The sequence below is a fragment of the Lissotriton helveticus genome, chromosome 12 (genome assembly GCF_964261635.1).
Source record: "Lissotriton helveticus chromosome 12, aLisHel1.1, whole genome shotgun sequence".
Classification (NCBI taxonomy): domain Eukaryota; kingdom Metazoa; phylum Chordata; class Amphibia; order Caudata; family Salamandridae; genus Lissotriton; species Lissotriton helveticus.
The window spans coordinates 580,950,135-580,971,421 of NC_136073.1; the positions used below are offsets into that span (position 1 = coordinate 580,950,135).

At 44.6% G+C, this 21,287-nt stretch overlaps 1 protein-coding gene across 7 annotated transcripts in view; it reads right to left on the reverse strand.

The window, feature by feature from the left end:
- KATNB1 (katanin regulatory subunit B1) overlaps positions 1-21,287 on the reverse strand; it is a 637,584-nt gene that overhangs the window by 527,873 nt on the left and 88,424 nt on the right. For 4 of the 7 annotated variants that reach the window (XM_078671471.1, XM_078671467.1, XM_078671468.1 and 1 more), the window contains exon 4: positions 3,220-3,480. In XM_078671471.1, coding sequence (XP_078527597.1) covers positions 3,220-3,238 — 19 coding nt within the window. In that variant the 5' untranslated portion in view covers positions 3,239-3,480. The remainder of the gene's footprint in view (positions 1-3,219; positions 3,481-21,287) is intronic. The other 3 variants (XM_078671470.1, XM_078671472.1, XM_078671466.1) reach the window with 1 other exon arrangement.

Genomic DNA, 21,287 nt, shown 5'->3' on the forward strand with positions numbered 1-21,287 from the left:
ACCTGCGTTTTCCTGGAAGTAGCTATCGGAAACCGTGACAATATCTTTCTTGATTGTGGGGTTCCTCAGATGCCATGCATTTATGGGGGCGACTCTACCAACATCAAACTGGCGTACTCCAGCCGGAGCCAAACTGGGGAGTGATCTGAGATGCCCCTCCCCAAGTGTCGAGCCTTCCGAACCGCATGTGCCAGTGCAACTGGCACCAACACAGTCTATCCTAGACAGACTATCGTGTGCTGCAGATGTATGTGTGTATTGCACCTCTCTAGGATTTTGCAACCTCCATCCGCCCACCAGCCCCGTTGTTTCTAAAAAATTGGGCAGCCAGCTCTGCGCTGGTCTCAGAGCCCGGGCCGGATGCCGATCTACCTTCCCATCCGCCACCGCATTAAAGTCTCCCCCATCACAAGGAGGCCCATTGGCAGAGTTAGGAAATGGAACCAAGGTCGCGAAAAGTATCGGACTGGAGGACAGGTGGAACATAGATAGAAACTAAGGTGACCGTCTTCCCCCCCCTCTATGCAGCGCCATGCAACGATTACCGACGTGCAATGTATTTCAAACAGGGTTCTGACATTGGTAACAATTATCCCAGTTTAAGCTACAATGGACCAAAATACATACACATCCAAGGCCCAATATTTTAGAATGCAACTAGAAAAACAACACGTGTTTCAATTGACATTGTAAAAATTTTCTCTGTACAAATAACTAGCATAAGACAGTGTACAATTCTTCTCTGTACAACCCAAACATAAGTAGTACAAAGATATCCCAAAGTCTTTTGGTACATGTTCTACTTGATCACAGGTAAGACATTGGCATTAAGACAATCTACTATGCCCATTACATATTATAGGGACAGCTAACACATGTTTCGTCTGCTGGACTTCTTCAGGGCTGATAGTGAACGTAAGCCGTAAATTGAAGATTTCACCATAAGGCTGGAGACAGAGCAACTACTATATACTGCATAGTCTATTATTCACTATGTTTATTTATTTTATTTATTTATAAAGTTTTATATAGCGCGAACATGATCCCAAGGGATATCAAAGTGCTTCACAATTACGGATGGTCAAGGCTAGGCAGGCGTCAAATACATAACAAAGGAAACAGTTACAAAGGGTGCAACACATCGTCACAGTAAGTACAATGGATGAGGGAGTAAGTCCAGTATCTTCAAAAAGATCGGAGCTCAATTAAGGTAAGAACTTGCACATAAGGAATCGTTTTACTTCAATTTTGAAGGCAACCGTGGAGGTGAGACTGCGAATTTCAGGGGGGGGGGGGTGAGAGTTCCAGGTTCGTGGAGCGGAGCCAGAGAAAGCTCTTTGACAAGTTCTCTTTTTCAAAATATCTGTGGTTTCAGAAGGAAGGTGTTAGCGCTTCTTGAGGGTCTACCACCTCCAGATATTTCTAGCTTTTGCCATAGGTACTTGGGGTTTATGAGATGGAGAGCTTTGTGAGTCAGGCAGGCGATCTTTAGCTGTATCCTTGCTTCAAAAGGCAGCCAATTTAGAGTTTTTAGGACTGGGAAAATGGGCACAATTCATTTAGTGCCCGTGGTCAGTCTGGCTGCCGCATTTAATACAGCTTTAAGTGGGGCCAAGATATATTTCGGGAGCCCACATAGTGTAGCACTGCCATAGTCTAGCCTCGACAAAACCAGCGCTTGAACAACCTGATTGAAGTCAGCTTGCGGAACGAAAGGTTTGAGATTCCAGAGTAGTCTCATCTGGTGATTCGCTCCCTTGCAAACCTTACTAACGTGGTTCTTCAAAACTAACTGTTTGTCCAGGGTGATTCTGAGCGATTTGGCTGAATCAATGATGATGGGGCAGCTGAAAGCAGCAAGATGGTTTAACCAGAGGTCTACCTTGGGGGTATGATTCGGAAGAGAAATGAGCAAGAATTCGGTTTTGGAAGTGTTGAGTAAAAGGCGGTTCTCCGTTAGCCAGTTTTGAGTGTTCATGAGGGTAGTGTTGAGTGATGTGAGATTGTCAGAGGAGGAGATTTTCATGTAAAGTTGTGTGTCATCTGCGTACATGTGGAAGAGATTGTTCATTGAGTGTAGTGCATTTGCAAGTGGTTCCAAGAATAGGTTGAATAGTATAGGGGATAAGGCTGACCCTTGTGGAACACCCAAGGATACAGGCATGGGCGGGCTAGGGAGTGGTTCACCTTTATACTTTGAGATCTGTAGTGGAGGAAGGAAGAGAACCATTGCAGCACCAGGCCAGAGAGGCCCATCCTGTGCTCCAGAACTGATTTACAGTGTCAAATGCAGAGGAAAGGTCAAGGAGGATCAGGAGGCAGGATTCGTTGTGGTCGAGCATTTTTAAGTTTTACTTTTTTTCTGTTCCTAAGTATGTTGTTCATTATAATAAATCACAATAAAAAACAACTTATTCGTGTTCCGATTGCAGATAGAGATAATAGACGGTCCTCCAATTATGTTGAGAAAATAGAGAACTCAGCTCAAAGCTCAAAATGTCATAATCCACACCAGGACACTGCAGTAACAAGCACTTGTATGTATATGTTTTTGGTCTATTGTAGCTTATATTTTTTTCTTTCAATTGAAACAAAGCTCATCGTACAGGGCAGGACAGAGAATCCCAACAGCATGTATATTATGAAATACCATTGACGTATTCCTCATTCGAGCCATTCCCATCAGGTTTGGTATATCATTTGTGTTGCCTTGGTCAACAATAGTATGGTATACAATTTGGATAGCATGCATACCTTAATATAATCATATTTCCTCAGTTATTTCCTCCAAACAGGATTCCAGGCCAAGTCCCCTAAAGTGCCTCCGTGCCCCCCATATCTTATACCATTTTCTGGGGCAACCACGGCTCCTATATATCACCTCCTCTGACACCAGTCACAGTCTGACTCCCAGTCCAGAACACTTGGGGGAGCTGGTGCTCCACATTGTAGCTTATACTTGAATAAATGTTATATTTAAGAACTCGTTTGAAATAAATTTTACAAGGAGTGTTCAAGACACGTGATTTTTAAGCTGACACCCTTATTTTAGTCACATAAGGGGAAACTGGTTCTTTTAGAAAAGCTCTTGCTTCCAATTTCTATGAAGGATTGTATGTGTGGTTAAAGATTGAGCACCCAGCAATGCACCACCCTTCCAACCACATCATCGGAATAACATCATTAATAACACAACTTTGTAAGAAAATAAACACTCACGCATCTTCAAGGCAGTCATTGTAGCAGCAGAGGAAGACGTAAATCTTAATCACTCCACGCAACAGACATATGAGGAATCCTCTTCTAGGAAACACAAGTGGCTTCTGGCTATCCGGACCAGCACCGTTCCCAGCCAGGGAGGGGATTTACCCCCCACTCCTTTGTATCAGACCGTGATACCCTTCAGGTCTTTATGGGGAGTCACGGTTTCTCACCAGCTGTGCTACCTGTTGGCAACTGCAGTGGGTACAGGTGAATCTGCTGGTAAAACAAAAGAATTGTTAAATACTTCTGGGCAATATTTCACTCAACAGTGTGCCTGTTACTAGAAGGTGGTGCAGTGGGGGTTGGGAATGTTCTAATATTTCTCTATGACGAATATGGCATCTGAACACAACAGAATTACAGATTTAAGTAAACTTAATTGTCTAAAGAGGAGGCAGCAGACTAGAGCAAAGAACAAACACAGAATTCTAGCAAGCAAAGTTAAGAGCTAGTTTCAAAATAAAATTTACTTCAGTGTAAAGGCACCGAGGAATGAACACACTAAAAATGAGATGCATGCTTTTAATTACTACAGAATGTCTAGTTATTGTGAGAGGGTGGTAAAAACCTGGCTCAGCACTATACAAAGTCAGAGGCATCGAAAGTAGAGGAAAGACATTTGTCTAATAACATAACCGACAAAGACCTTCACACACGACCAAACAAAACTAGTCCTAGATTAAAATTAACAACTCACAATTTCTGCAGAAAAAACTGTTTGTGATCCCTTGTTTGCATTTGCATTCTAGATGCTCCCACTGGATTTGCGGCTTCAGTTATATTCAAACTGGTAAGACGCATTTCAATGCTTCATTAAAACATGTACACCCTGTCTCAGTGTGCCACCATAGTCTGTTTCATCCTGCCATTATGATCATCTTCTCTCAGATGTATTGTTCTATGGCCATTGGGGTCATTGTCGACATTGCTAAGTTAGCATGAGCTTTGCTGCCATGATGCTGCTTTTGCACACGGTACTACATGACTTTATTCTGAAAGACTCTGTTTATGCCTGTCACATGAGAACTGTCTGCTTTTCGCATTCTCTGCTAGTTTAGTCTGAACACGGTGTGCAAGGTCAGTAAACATTGCCCCTCGTTATTCTGTTCTGGTCAGTCCCTAGCACCTAGACAAAACATGCTAAACACAGCTGCACTGCTGGAAACTCGTGCTTTGATATTAAGGAGATGCATGTTGTTCAAACACACTCGAAGAGGGACCTTTCCACAGAGAAGAGCTATGCTGTTCCTATGATGTAAACCTTCCATCTAGGCTTTAAGGTATGGGGTCTGCTGACAAAGCCCAGAGATCTTCTTTTATATAATAAAACTTCTTCCAGCCAGGGGAGGGTGGTTAGGCCTTATAGTCCTTTTTCCACTGTCTGTATATGAGGACATCCCCTTTATATTCTATGGAATTGTAACAATGCTAATTGTTCTGAATTTATCCATTTCACTGCTGGTAGTGGCTTGCATACTGCATTATAGAGCAAGATAGTTAAAATAAACATTTTAAACTATTACAGTGACTCTGCCAATTCTTATTGTGGACAAGTACAAGTGAGTGAGTGAAAGGGTATTTCTTGCTACCGTGATTCCTGAGAGAGTCAGGAGTGTTGTGGTCTGGGTTATCTAATCATTTGTAGCTTCGTTATTATGTAGAAGAACGAATGAGACACTATAGCTAGTCGGTTTTGGGATGTGGGTACTAAAGTGGTAGGAAGGTTCAACCCCTATTCACTGAGGTCCTATTTTCCTGCGCATAGTTCTGTGTATGTATGTGCAGAATCCCCGCAACATGGCGCCGCCAACGGTTGTGACAGAGTTGCCTCCTATATTGTGACATTTTAAAGGTTTTTCAAGCTTGAATTTTAAAAGGTATTTTCTCTTTAATAATACCCAGTTATTGCGCTGCCACATATAGATTGTTATTCTCTATAATGGATTATGGCGATTGTTATTGCACCTCCTAACCGTGCACTGCTCAGGGCTTATTTGACTCAATATGGAGTACCTGATGCTAGTGTTGCACTTATCTTTGTTGTGTAAGTGGATGCAGCTTACCGCTTCGAGGTATTTTATTCTTGGGTCACATTTCCAGCAGTCGATGGAACAGACATTTTGTTTCACAAATCTACTGCCACTGCCCTTCCCTAGGATTATCGTCCTTATAGGTCTCTTGAAGTTCCGCTAACGGCTTGGCAACACCAAATATGGTTTGATGGTGCCCTTCCTCACCCGATAACACTGGTCCTTTCAGGCCCTTTATCGATAGATGGGGCCACGTGGCCGTTTTGGCTGGGTATACCCCACACCCACGTTATTTAACTGCTACAATTGCAAAGCTTCGCGCATTGCATGCTTCATTTATAAGCATACATAGAGCTGTGATAGAGTTCATGTCGCGCAACTTTCAGGTGAGACCACCTGGCGTTGCTGCGCAACCACCTGCACCTGGTGGTGTGACCATCAGTCCATTAATGGTTAATTCAGTGATGGGCAAACATCCCCAAAATAAGGATGAGTTTCCTTATTGGATTGCTGAGAAATGTGGGCAACTCAAAGCTGTTTTTCCAAATGCCACTCCTGTGTAGAAACACAGGATTTTGACCATAACTCTTCCGAAAAACCTGGTTCCCGAATTAACTGATTGTAACACTTGGGGCAAAGTGTTTGCAGCAGTATATTCGATGTGTTTCGCCACCCCCTCAATGACCATCCTCCCTTCCGTAATAAAACGTGTTCAGGAGGAACATGGGGCTGAGGCGGCCCGGGAATGAGGCTGGTTGGGTGTTCGATATTGTTTGCAATATGATCCTTGCTAATGTTAAGGGAGATGCTGTGAGCTTACAGGTGGCGCAACGCTTGGAGGCTGTGGCAGAAGCAGACAAGCAACGCGAATTGTCAAAGATTATTGCAAAAACTTATAAAACCATAGGGCGCAATAGTCTTGGAATCAAACCTTTTACTCAACCACAGATTCAACCTCAAAATCAAGGTCCAGACTGAAAGATGGGCGACTGTTCTTTCCTAAAAATAAACTGGATAAATAAAAACAATGGCAGCAACAACAAAAGCAGGGTTTGCGTGCTGGTTCACCGACACCAGAGTCGTCTGAGCATACTTAGGACATGGCCGACTGTGCAAAATTTAAGATTCCTGCTAGATTTCAAGTTCCTGATCAGCGCTCTCCTTGTTCTTTACATGAAGCATCGAACTCTCAAGTCGGTGGTGGAGAACGCCAGGATCGTGGCAAAGGTCCGACCACACAACAAGGACGGGATCAACCTCGACTGTTTGACGTCAAAGCCCAACAAGAGGATCGGCCTCGTTTTAGACCCCTGTATCAGAAGAAGAAAGTTGCCGCTTTAACAGCAAAATATGCCTCATACGGTGAGAACACAACTTCTAGATTGGACTTGGGCAGTGACTCTGCTCGAAAGCGCAGCAGAGGTTACCAAAGTACGGGAGGCACTGCGTCCTTGTCTGGAGGCGAGAGCAACTGATACTTTTATTACAGTAGAAACAGCAGATACACAAGTTGCCCACCCCCACGGATAGACTATTAAAGTGTCTTCCAAATTAAGGTGATATACAGCATACAATCACTGGGGGTTTTAGGGAAAATCTCACCTCTTCCTATGACATTTTGTTGGCAGATTGGCCTCCATCATTTGTGCTAGCAGCTTCTGGAGGGGAGGGCGTGATACTTCCGAGTTTTTCGTGTTACGTCCCTGAGGAATATGCAAAGGCTTACGCATCTGAGTGGGCTTTGGCCCTTGCCCCGGCGGTGTACCAGGGGGGCTAGGATAGAGATTCACAGGCATATGAGATACCATTATGGTCTATGCCACAGCCCCTGCCCCAATATCCAATCAGAAGGGAAGCTAAGGCTCCAGTTTGTGATATTCTAACACAGTTGGAGTATCAAGGAGTGACTGAATCCTGTATATCACCAATGAATAATCCTCTTTTTACGGTACCAAAACCTGATGGGTCTTATCGCATTGTATTAGATTATGGAAATTTGAATAGTCGTTGACGTACATTTGTGGTACAAAAAACACAGCTCTGTGCTCTTATTCGTAAGAAATACAACACTACCCTGGATATTTCCAATGGTTTCTATAGTCACAACTTGGCTCCAGAGAGCAGTGACTTGACAGCATTTACCACCGTTGGGAATCAGAAAAAATTTACGCATTGCCTATGGGGTATAAGAATAGCACCGGGGCTTTTGCTGTATGTGTTGTCTCTTTGTTAGACAGCATAGACCATGATGCATTCTCGTACGTTGATATTTATCTGACAGACCAAGAACTGATGCCACATCTAGTCCGAGCCGACCGCATTATCTTATCGTTTGCTGACTATGGATACAAATTCTATTTAGCAAAATCACACATGCACATTTTGCGTTGCTCTTTTTGGGCTACAAGCTCAACAATGAAGGAAGGGGGTTGGCCCCCTACTTTCTGGAGAAATGTACACAATTGCGACCTCAATCTACACTGAAAAAGCTTCAGTCTTTGCTGGAATTTTTGAATTTAGGGAGGACATACATTCCAGATTATGCCCAGCGTATTATACCGCTCTATGCATGGATACAACCAACCTATTCATCTGCCAGCTGGCTTCCGGAACATACCTCTATTCTGCAATCTTTGCAGTCGGATCTGCTTGTGACTAACTTGTTGTTAACATGTGATAATACCACAAAACTGGTGAAACGTATAGTACCGGGGACAGTGGGTTTCACTTACTTGACGTTCAATGAAGGAGACACAGTACCTATTGTATACAAATCATATTTGTACATAGCGGCTGAAATGCAATTTCCGAATGTTGAGAAAGTTTTGACAGCAGTCCAGATGGCGATTCTGAAAAATGCTCACTGGTGCAGGGAAAAAGTATTCTTATGGTCACGACTCTCCCTGCTTTAGAAGCAGTGACTAAGGCAAGTGTGCCAAACTCTTAAGGTATTATATCCCCGTTGGATACAATGGGCTACTTCTTTGACATCGGCTGATGTCACGTTTATCTTTGAGCCTGCTCTTCAGACACAGACGTTTTTACAGAATGAATATGTTCATTCTCCTCAGTTGTCATTGCTTACTTTAGATTGGTACAAAGGTATCATTTATACCGATGGCTCGGCCCAACCGGCCACCGGTTCTAAACATGCTTATTCAGCGGCTTGCGCTATTGTGGCTGTTTCAATGGTCAATGGAGAATTTAAGTCTTCCATAGTGCATTCACAGGCACTTGGGGACCGTACAGTGCAATTGGCGGAGCAGCGTGCTCTTGCTCTCAAGTTTGCTGATCCTAATGTGAATACTCTTATTATATGCGATTCTTACTACTGTGTTCAGTCTGTTAACGACAACTTATTCTTTTGGTCACAAAATGACTGTTGAGATTCTAAAGGCAGCGCAATAAAGCATAACATGCTTTGGGTTAGATTGGCGGAACTTAAAAAACGTCTTCCATTCACACAGAATATCCATACTCTTGGCCATCAGCGTGTGAGAGCACATGCTGTTGGTAATTCTTTGGCTGATGAAGCGGCCAAATCTGAAGTAGCCATGTGTTCCGTAGCAGCAGTTACAAGGTCCAGGACTAAAATAGATAATGACATTTTGGCAGCAATTGCTGCTACGAAGGATGGAGCAGCTTATCCGCAGGGCTTCCCTTTTAAGTATTTTTTTTTTTTTTTTTTTGGTAGAGTTTTATATAGCGCGAACTAGACCCGAACCGAATCAGGTATCAGAGCGCTTTACATAGCACAAGTTACGTTTTTACATGAGAACACACACTTTCATTTTTAGGCACGGGGCGATTAAGTGACTTGCCCAGAATCACAGGAGGTGTTGGCGTCGTTACCGAGACTCGAACCCAGATCCCCAGGTCCGAGGTCGAGCGCCTTAGCCGTTAGGCCAACCCCTATCCCTCTCTCAGTATTCTTATCCTTTATCTCCTGAACAAGTTCCTTATCCTAAAATTCCATCTGTTGGGGATCAGCTGATTCCCAACAAGGACCGCAGACTTTCTTTGATCATAGCTGCACACGAAGGCATGGCCCCTTTACATGCCGGAGTGTCTGCGACAGTCTCTATATTACAGCAACGTTACTGGCGGCATGGTTTATATAACCAGACCTGTAATTATGTACTTTCTTGTGACATTTGTCAACAAATTAAACAGTCAACGGTATCACTCCCCCCACAAACACATCTATGTACTTCCAATCAGCCCTTTGGCTGTGTGTAACTTGATCACTGCGGTCCGTTCTCTTCTGATACTGCATATAAATACATTTTTGTTGCAGTTGATTCGTGCACTAGATTCCTTTGGGTTTGGCCACAGCGCAGTGCTGACGCTCGAAATGTCATTAGAGATGTGCGTGTCTTTGTCGGGATGTTTGCCTGTGGCACCTTCCCTTCTCACCAAGGTCCAGCGTTCGCCTCTAAGGCATACAAGACCGCGATGATGTCAATGTGGGTGAGGGTGCAGTTTTCATCTCCATACAGGCCTGAGGGCAATTCTATAGTGGAGCAAATGAACTGGGACTTAAAGCAATCTTTGACAGCTAGAGTCTTAGGTACTGGCAGGAACTGGCTGGCCCATTTGTATGGTGTTCAACGTGTACTCAAAAATCTCCCTGGAAGATCTCTGGGTGGGCTGACCCCATACGTAATGCTCTTTGGCAATAAAATGGTAGTGCCAGACCTTCATGGTCTAGACGTTGTGGTGGCTGCAGTAACCTTTGAAGTAGATAATCATTCTACTATCTTACAGGATCTACAACAGACCTGTGACAGCTACGCGACTGAACATGTACCCTCTTCCAATAATAGGGCACTGCTGATTCCAGTTGCAGGCTGGCTTCCTAAGATTAGAGATCTGGTACGAGAAAAGCAGGAGAACAAAAAAAGAATGTGGTCCCTCTTATCGTGCACCGGTTCCAGTACTTTGATTGAAGGGTACTCGTACAGTAATTTTACCACCTTTACCTGGTCGCAAGGACAATAGATACATCTCAGTGGAAAATGTCAAGTTACACCGTCTGGCCGATTCTGAATAGTGTAACACCTGCCGTTTCATGCAACGCTGTCTCTTTGCATCCAGTAACCTCAACCTCTACGACTAAGGCCCATATTGTTGAGGGTAAGATGGAAACGACTATTGAACTTTTGCCTGTTCTGCCTTCATCCTCTTCCACCGCAGAAGTGGAGTAGATCTACCCCACTGATGAGTCCCAACGTGAAGTGCCGAACAGTCCTCGACTACATCATGCTGATGCTGCCCTACCACCTCTGATAAACAAAGGAGCAAGCAGTTATTTTGGGGACCATGCAAGCTTCTCTTATGACTCCATCTCGTCTTCTACTTCATCTCTACTTTCATCTCTTGGTTCAAAAAGACTTATCTGGCCCCCCATGTCGATTGTATTTGTGACAGTATTCTTCATGCTAATCAATGGACATTATTTGCCAGAACGCTCTGCTGTGAACTTAGTCGATGGAATTCTGGCTCCTCATACATCATCCCATATCATGAAACGTGATCAAACTCTTGTAAATATTTCAGTTTTCTCGGTTGCAGATGGCATCGTTTGGGATAAAGTAGCTTTCGAAACTCACGGCCTGACAGAGGAGCTCAAGATACCATACATGTTTCGCATCTCATTAGGAGATGTGGTAACACAGGACATACATTCTGATGATTGGGATGTGCAAGCGGTGCAATCATTGTTTTCTGATTTAAAGTATTATGCTGCCTTTGATGCTGAAGATGTATATTCAAATTCTGTCAATTATGCGGATTTATTCTGTTATCAACACTATGGGCATCATTTTTTGCATAAAGCAAACACGTTAAGACCTGTTTTTAATTACACACAATGGGAACATTGTCCTACTCCTGTACACGGGAGTTCTAAAACCCTTACAGATAAATTCACCTATTTCACGGATTATGACACGTCTAATCTGGAATCCTACTTTAAACTGCATTGATCCTCTCAATCCAAATTTATCTTGACCCACACTAAATTGATTTATTCCAATTATTTTAGAACTAAATTGGTCACACAGGGATATGATCAGTGGAAAGATACCATTGATTTAAAATCAATTTGGGGCACCAAGCCGTGGCAGGTTCAGGGAACTGAAGCTTTGCACTGTGCCTGCCTGATCCCAACTCAAATTGTATTTTAAGATGATCCAGTGCACCAAACCACTTGCTTTGGCAACTGTAAAAAATTTAAATATCCCATCCATTCCGTCATTAGCGGAATATGAAAATTGGCGCGCACAGTCGAATTATACAATCGATGTATTGCAAGCTTTGTTTTGAAATGACACTTTCAATGTCTCTGAAATTGATACATCTGGATGGTTGGTGGGGCAAACAAATTCAAATGCATGTCAACTGCGCGTTTATAATGAAACACCTGGTTTCAGACAGACGATACCTGATCCTCGTTATCCACATTCACATTTGGTCACCACACACTCAGTGGGTAAATTGTGCCAACAGTGGTTGGAACATTCCATTTTGTCGTCAGTAAAACAACACCTGTCACTCTTGTCGAGCGACATCAATTTGGCTGATTTTATCTTAGGACCTAGAATTCCTAGATCTAAGAGGTTTATCTATGTAGCTTACAATGAACTTTGGAAACTTTCGCATATTGAGGCAGCGCTTCGTCTGTGCCAAATTTATGAAGCAAATTTGGAAAAAGTCCTTGGGTGGTCGACAATAGTATCAATACACTGTCTTCACGTATTTATACCTTGGCTAATATGGTATCACCTGTTACTGATATTGTTTAGAATGATGCATCTGTGTTATATCATGGTTAAAATCAATTATGATCAGTTATGCAGTTTGCATGGACGTTACACTCTCTAAAAATAGGAAAAGTCCCTTGGGATTATTTGAATGCTTCTGCTTTGTTTTTACCATTTAATCTGACTGATAAGAACAATAGTTACTTACCTGTAATCTGTGGTTCTCCAGTATTGGTGTCTGTCATAGATTCACATGCCTGAATCATTCCCCATCGTCGGAGTGTGAGTCCCACGGTACATAAAAAAGCAATAATATGCATATAAGAAACCAAAATCCTTGGTGATAACAAACCAGGATGTAAAGTAGCCCTAAGCTACAGTGCAAAAAACTTCCACACTCATGACTATCCTAGTCATTTTGTATAGACCAAGTTGCAGTCAATCAGGTGCCAGCACTCACTAGAATGCTCTCCCCAGAGACCCAGGCTCTCAGATTTTCTCTCGCAAAGGAGTGAAGCAATAATGTATCGCCTGAAGAGCCTCTGAGGGGAGGTGGGCGGGTGCATGTGAATCTATGAAAGACACCAATACTGGAGAACCACAGATTACAGGTAAGTAACTATTGTTCTTCTCCAGAATTGGGGTGTCTTTCATAGATTCACATGTCTGAATCAGAGTAAATAGCAGTATACATCATCTTGCTCCTAGACGCTTTTTGCATTTCAATGCTAATGTACATTTTGTAATCAGTATGACACAAAAAACAAATGCGTCTAGAAGAGCATAGAGGAGGAGGGAGAACAGAGGCTCACCTTATTGAAAAAGATTGTGCAGCACTGCTCGTCCACTGATGTATCAGCATCGCTGGCAGCATCCAAGCATTAGTGCTTGGTGAAGGTATGAGCGCTGGACCAAGTTGCCGCCCTGCAGATTTGATGGAGGCACTCCAGCAAAGAGGGCTGTTGATGAGGAGACCGCCCTCGTAGAATGTGCTCGTGGCAGGGATTGCAACGGCCTTCCTTCTTGCTGGTGGCAGAGACTGATTGCTGAAGATACCAAGCGGGCTATAGTTTGTTTGGATACAGCATGTCCTTGACGTATCTTACCATATGCTACAAAGAGCTGATCTGTTTTGCGTAATGTAGCAGTTCGTTGAAGATAAAATTTCAGGCATCTTCTGATGTCCAGAGAATGTAATGCCTTTTCTGCTCTTGTTTGAGGGTTAGGAAAGAATGTCTTTAAAAGCACTGGCTCATTAAGATGAAAGTCAGCTGGGACCTTAGGCATGTAACTTGGGTTGGTATGCAATATCACAGAATTTGAAGGGAACTGCAAAAATGGAGATTTCATGGTGAATGCTTAACTATCACTGACTCTGCGTGCTGATGTCAAGGCTAGAAGGAGAGCAAACTTCCAGGACAGATATTTAAGGTCCACCTTATGAATAGGTTTGAAGGGGTGCCGCATAAGTTGAGAGAGCACCACATTCAAATACCAGGAAGGAGGCGGACGCCGAACAGGCGGGAACATTCGGAATAGGCTTTTGAGGATTTGTTGGATTATTCTGGAGGAAAATAGAGAATTGGTGCCATCCTGACGAAATCTGGAAATGGCTGCCAGGAATACCTTCAGAGTGGCATGCGACAAACCAGATCTAGCCAACTGAAGAAAAAAAATGGAAGATTTGTTCTGGTTTTGCATAGAGCGGATGTAAATTAGCCGTGATACACCAAGCACAAAACCTTTTCCATTTAAGCTTACACGTCTTGATAGTGGCAGGCGCACGAGCATTGGCTAGAACCTCTTTACAGTCCTCTGGGATGTCTAGATGGGTGAATTCCATGTGTTGAGGAGCCAAGCTGCTAACTTCAATGAGGCTGGGTCTGGATGACAAACTTGGCCCCTGTGCATTATCAGAAGATTTGGTAGTGGTTGAAGTTGTATTGGGTTGCCTTCCGAAAGAAGCAGAAGTTCAGTGAACCAATACTGGCGAGGCCACCTGGGCACTATCAGGATAATGCGGCATGGTTGTTGTTTCATTTTCCAGATGACTTTGGGAACTAGAGGAATTGGCGGAAAAGCGTATGCAAATATCCGAGACCAGTCCATCGAAAGTGCTTCTCCGCGTGAATCTTTGTAGGGAATCCAACTTGCAAAGTATGGGCATTTGTGGTTCAGTTTTGTCGCAAATAAGTCCAGATCGGGATGGCCCCATCTCTGGAAAACTCTGTCTAGAGTTGGTTGATGAAGCTCCCATTCGTGATTTGTCGTTATCGTTCTGCTGAGAGAATCGGCTAACACATTCGATGTACCTGGTACATGAATTACTGAAAGAGTTACGCTGTGACGTAGAGCCCAATTCCAGATCCTCTGGGCTTCCTGAGAAAGAAGGGCTGATCTCGTGCCCCCTTGTTTGTTCAAGTAGTGCATACTTGTGGTATTGTCTGTTCTTATGAGAACTGTGGATCCGTGTATCACTGTTCGAAAAGACTTTAGGGCCAGAAAAATTGCTCTCAACTCTAGGAGGTTGATATGCCACTTTCTCTGCAGTGTGTTCCATTTGCCATTGACAGTCGTGCCTTGTAGGTGTGCCCCCCATTCCTCCAGGGAGGCATCTGTGGTGATGGTATAACTTGGTATCTCTGTTAAGAAAGATGGTCCAATTTTTAGGTTTTCCTTTTAGGTCCACCAAAGAAAGGCTTCCTTCATACGACATGTTATGGCGATCTTGTCGTCGAACGAACCCGATACCTGAAGCCATTGGATACCGAGTTCCTCCTGAAAAGGTCTCATGCGGAGGCGGCAGTTGGGGATGAGAGGGATGCAGGATGACAGCATCCCTAGGAATGATTTGTACGTGCGTACTGAAATTTACTCTTTTTGACGCAAGTTGTGGGCCATCTGGTAAATTTTTAATTGTCTTTCCTTTGAGACAAAGGCTTGGGTAAGGCGTGTGTCTAGTGTGGCCCCCAGAAAATTGAAATTGATTGAAAGCCCCAGAGATTGGAACAGAGAGAGGCATCTGTGAATGTGAGATTTTGCTGTTCCTAAAGAATTGGCCTTGATAAGGCAATCGTCGAGATACAGAAGATCTGAATGCCTTCCAAACGAAGATGCGCCGACACTGGGGCCAGTATCTTTGTGAACACTCTGGGCGCTGATCAAAGCACAAACAGGAGAACTTTGAATTGAAAATCGCTGCCAGACACTCTGAAACGCAGGAATTTCCTGTGCTTCGGGAGAATGGGCACGTGAAAATAGGCATCTTGGAGGTCTAAGGTAGCCATGTGACCTCCTTGGGAAAGAAGTTGGAGGATTTCTTGAAGTGTTAACATCCGGAGGGACATCTTTTTGAGATATTTGTTGAGGGCGCGTAGGTCGAGAATGGGGCGCCATTCTCCTGTTTTCTTTCTTATGAGGAAGAACCTCGAATAAAAACCTTTTCCTTTCTGCAATAGAGGAACTTATTCGATTGTACCCTTTTGAATCAGTAAATGTACCTGGGAAAGAAGCTCCTTGAGATGACCTGGTGGTAGGCTTTTTGGAGGTGAATTTAGAGGGATTTTGACGAATTCTAGGGCGTGTCCTCTGGACAGTACACCCAGGACCCACTTGTCCATAGTAATCTTCGACTGTGAGGAAGTACTCACCGATGCGATCCCATGGGCCGACATCCCTCTTGAACGGACCTCCGAGGAGAATCCCAATCCGGATCCATGTCGTCTTTTCCTCTCCCTACAGAGAGCTGGGAGGCATGGCCCGGAAGAGGACGGCGGCAAGCCCGGAAGTGGAACACGGCAACCAATGAAAGGGAGAGACTGTGAAGAGAGGGGCGGGCATCCGGACGAAGCAGGAGAGCGGGAGAAGACGTCGGAAGGGGCCGCGAGACCGTGTGGAGGAGACAGCGTGGAGAAGCCCAGGAGTAACGAGACCCAGGACGGAGAAGCGGACGAGCCCTGGAGTGAGGAGTGGTGGACCCCACTGGAGAACGCTGAAGAGCGGCCGCGGACTCAGGAGAGTTTGCGGCAGGGGCCGGTGAGTGAGGGGTTACCACGAGTACTGGAGGGTGGGGGAAAGGAACCGGAGGGTGGCGGGAAGGTACCAGAGGGCGGCGGGAGGAGTATCACGTAAAGACAGCCTATACTGTGCATATTGCCTCAGAGACATGCCTAAAACCTGACCCGTGATAGCTTTTGACCCGGTGTTTGACCTCCTATGCACTAAATGCGGTGATAACTCGAACCTTATTCGTTTACCAGTGTTTCTTTAGGACGTGGGCTCCTCTGGTTATTCCTTGCCTCCTATCCCCACTCTTGGTTCTTTACCCTCACTGATTCCCCATCTTAAATCCCTGATACCACGTCCTGGTTTTCCTACAACTGAACACAACCGAGGTGCGGTGACGGGTTTAAAAACTCCCTTTAAAAGGTCACTAGTGTTCTGACGGCTCCTTCTCTATCCTTTTTTATGAGCCTCCGGGGGACACCCTTCGACTCCGAAGACGAGGAGCCTGAACCATCGCCCTCTGCCCCCTTATATAAAGAAGAAGACTCACCGGAAAAGGACTTTTGTGACGCCCGGACATCTGTGTTACCTGACCCAATTCTTGTTCAAAATAAAACTGTACCTGTTCGCAAACTCATCCAGCCTCCTCGCCTGTATATTAGACCCGCACTCCCACAAGTGGTGTCAGAAGTGGGATATAAAGGCGCTATGGAGGCCGCTCTAGCGAAGATGGCAGAAAACCAGGAACATCTGGGGAAAGTCATGGAACGTTTCCTAACCGTAGTAGAAGAAGACCGAGGCAAAATACAACAAGTACTGTCCGGACAAGGACAAACCCATGATGCCGCCATGAATAAATTGACAGAAGCTTTAGGACAGCAGAGAGGCCCCACAACGCTACCCTCAGTGGTCTTACAGAGATATGTGAGTGGGGAAGATCCGGATTATTTCTTCAACAATTTTGAACGGATGGCCGCGGCAGCCTCATGGCCCGTCGACAAATGGGGCCAGTACCTAGGTCCGCTATTGTCTGGAGATTTACAGGCGGCATACCAAGCAGCAACAGTTCAAGCAGGGATTACTTATCCTGACATTAAGAGATGTATTATGGAACGCCTAGGGGTTGACGATGAATCCTATCGCCAAAAACTTAGACAAATGAAAGAGGGACCACAAGAGACACCCAGAGCTTTATATTTCCGGGTCAAGGATATGGCAGATCGATGGTTAAGACCCGCCACAACCGATAAAGACGGGATTATGTCCAAAATCTACTTGGAACAATATCTGACCTCCTTACATCCTCCTATACAAAAGTGGGTACGCCAACAAGCCAACCTTACCCTAGAATCAGCAGTGGAGATAGCTAGTGCTTACAGCAGAGCACAGGACCTACAGAGAGGTAAAGATGAGTTCCCTGGAAGAGCAGGAGGCCAAGTGCCTCATCGTCCTCCTCGAACCCCAGTGATTAAGAAACCAGAGCCGATATCCATCGTGCCAGGGACTCCCATCTTTAGAGCCCCGATGGGACCTCAGTGTTTCCAATGTGGAGGTATAGGACACATAGCGAGGTTCTGTCCACAAAGAGAGAAAGAAGAACCCATGGAAATCGGAATAGCTCTGAATTATTACTGTTCCTCATCAGAAAGAAAACAACCACCCTATCATTGCACTGTATCAGTGAATGGACAGCCAGTAACTGCTCTGGCCGACACAGGATGCCTACATAGCGTGGTACGTCCACAAGACCTAGGCCCCAATCTTGGTCCCATTGATGGAGCAGTCGCTATAAGATGTGTACACGGGGACACTAAACCCTATCCTACCGCTCAAGTAAAGATACAACATGCAGGCGATACCGGCACCACCATAACTGTTGGTTTGATCCCAAGATTACCGGAATAGGCTATTCTTGGGAATGACTATCCCAAGCTATCACGGCTGTTAAAGGAGAAACCTGACCAAACTGACGAATGGTGGGCCAGTGCCCCGTTTGCTCAGGAAGAAGGAAAAGAGTGGCCAACTGCCAAAGCACGAAAAAACAAAAGACAAAGGAGAGCAGAGAAGAACCGAACTCCAAGTGTATTGCCAGTGTTTCAAGATGACAATCCATGGGAGGCTGACAGAAGCTTTCATGCCGCCCAACATGAAGATCCTGTACTACAGGAAGCATGGAATCATGCATTACCAGACGAAGACCCCCAACACGTAGGTCCTTATTTTTTCACGAGGAACGGTTTGTTATACAGGAAGAGAAGTCCTACCCAAAAAGCCCAACTGTTGGTTCCAGGACCCTTCAGAGAGAAAGTACTATATTTGGCCCACAGTCATCTCCTTGGGGGACATTTCGGGGCTGAGAAAACTGAGAAACAGATCTTAGAACTTTTCTATTGGCCCGGTATATACCAACAGGTTAAGAGGTATTGTAGGGAGTGTCCCGTTTGTCAGCGGAATAGCAGATACCGTCCACCACGAGTTCCCCTTCAACCACTCCCAATCATTGACAAACCTTTTCAGAGAGTAGGGATGGACATAATAGGGCCTCTATTACCCTCGCGTAGTGGCTGTCGATACGTACTCGTAATGGTAGATTACGCCACAAGGTTTCCTGAGGCCATACCCCTACGCAGACCAGATGCGTCTAATGTCGCTAAAGCCATGATCACGTTTTTTTCTAGAGTAGGTTTCCAGAAAGAAATCTTGTCTGACCAAGGGACACCCTTTGTGTCTCGTTTAATGAAGCAGGTCTGTACTCAGTTGGGAGTTAAACAAATCCGTACCTCGGCTTATCATCCACAAACGGATGGCTTAGTCGAGCGGTACAACGCCACCATAAAAAGTACATTAAAAAAACTCCTGGCATTGGAATCTAGAAAATGGGAAGACATGCTACCACTGGCTCTATTCGCCATTAGGTGCAAAGAACAGAAAAGCACGGGGTATTCTCCATTTGAGTTGCTGTACGGGCATAAACCGCGTACTTTGTTAGAAATGGCACAAGAAAAATGGGCGACTGAACCCCATGACTCTAAACCCATTACTGAATATGTGTCGAATCTGCGTACACATCTAGGTCAAATCAGGGCCATTGTCGAAAACAACTTAGAAGAAGCACAAGAAGCCCAAAAGAAACAGTACGATAAGGGAACAAAAGAAAGATCTTTCAAGGTAGGAGATTCGGTACTACTTATGATGTCCTCCTCGGATCATAAGTTGTTAGGACAGTGGCAAGGCCCCTATACTATACTTGACCGGGTTACTCCTGTGACCTATCGACTTGAGTTAGATCCAGTTAAACATACGTCCCAGGTATATCATGTTAACCTACTAAAAAAATGGGAAGGCCCTGTTCCAGCCAATATAAACGTGGCCCAAAGTGAGTCAACCCCGTTTGATCAGTGTATAGACACTGGTTTGCCTGAAGCTTTGAGGAAAAGCCTATCACAGGTTTTGAACCCTATACAAGATACCTTTTCCACCAAACCGGGTAGAACCACGTTTATGGAACACGCGATAAAGACCACTCCCAGGAAGAAGGTGAGACTTCGACCGTATCGCATTCCAGAGGCCCGGAGACAAACCATACGGGAAGAAGTCCAAAAAATGTTGCAGATGGACATTATAGAACCCTCTGTTAGCGAGTGGAATTCGCCAATAGTCTTGGTTCCCAAACCGGATGGGTCGGTGCGCTTTTGCATCGACTTCAGGGAAGTTAATAAGATATCAGAGTTCGACACCTAGCCCCTTCCCCGGGTTGATGAAATGGTGGAAAGAATAGGACAGGCCAAGTATATCAGTACCCTTCATTTGTGTAAGGGATACTGGCAAATTCCCCTAAGCAGACCCCCCAGGATATAGCGGCATGGATTAGCAAATTTAGCAGCACAAAAATGGAAATTTAGCGGCACAAATATGGAAATTTAGCGGCAATTTTGCGGCATTTTATGTGGCCATTTTTCCTACAACAAACACAGATATCTTAGTTTTTTTAGTTATTTAACAACATGAAGCTATGTATATTTGGTTTATTTACAATGTAGACACTTTGTTTCCCTCGAGCGTGTGCTTCACAATTATGGGCTGCTGCGCATTCTTTTTATATTTCAGACCCTGCCATTAACCCCATTGCCAGCGATCCTCCGTAACCTACAACCAGTAATTGACAAGTCGCCTTTCAACAACACTATGACTTCTGTTCTACAAAATACAAATATACAACCTTGTGATACAATTGGCAAAGTCCTATGGTACGTGTACGTCCTACACCTTCACCAAACTAAACATAGAACAATCCCATCTTAACCTGATCGACAATTAAACTTAACTTAAACCACAATAGCTGTGATCAGACAGACTCCCGACATTCTGTAAGCGCTATGGGGGTCTACAGTTGGTATCAATGCACCACGTAAAAGTTGGTAACATTGGCAGTGGAGACAAGAAAGCAGACTAACACTGCTTCTTTCTTTCTACCAACCTTTCCCTCCTTCCTTTCACTTCCCCTTCTTTTGATGTATACACACTTGTCTTCATTCCTTGTCTCTCATCTTATCTATTTGCTTTGGTATTCCTTCTTCTTCTCGTCTTTTTTTTTGGTGCAACCCGTTTTACTTCTGTCTCTGTTCTTTCACACACTTTCCCCTGCTTCTACTCTCACATTCCTGCCTCTTCCCTTGCACCTTTTTCCGTAGTAATACAATCCGATCCTTGGCCACACCTCTATGTTCTCATTTCCCTTGTTCCTCTCTCTCTCTCCTTTCCATCTCCTTGTCCCCCTCCTCCCAGAGCGACATTCCTTTTTTTCTATCTTACTTCCTGCCTCTCTCTGTTTTTTATTACGCTTGTCGGCTTCTTCTGCTCCTTACTGCCTTTGAGAAATTGATTTCTTTTCCTTTCTTCCCCTATTCAGGCATAAACACCGAATGTTCGATATTTCATTTGAAGCCACTAATCGCATATTTCAAAACAAGCATTACAAAACAGCTGAGCAAAACATCCTCACATGCACGCAATAAAAACACAGGCAGAGAAAGGGACGAGCAGAGCCCATCCCCTGCCGCCCAGCAGAGGCGGCAAGACTCAGCCCCGAGAGCCCACGAGAGAGAGAAAGAGGGGTGAATAACAAAACCTCATTAACAGGTGAATGGGTCTTTCAAAGACCTGTGAAGAGCTCCGTGCGGCTCTGTGTGTGCTCGGAAGCTGCCTCGGGCCCCGGCTGACACAC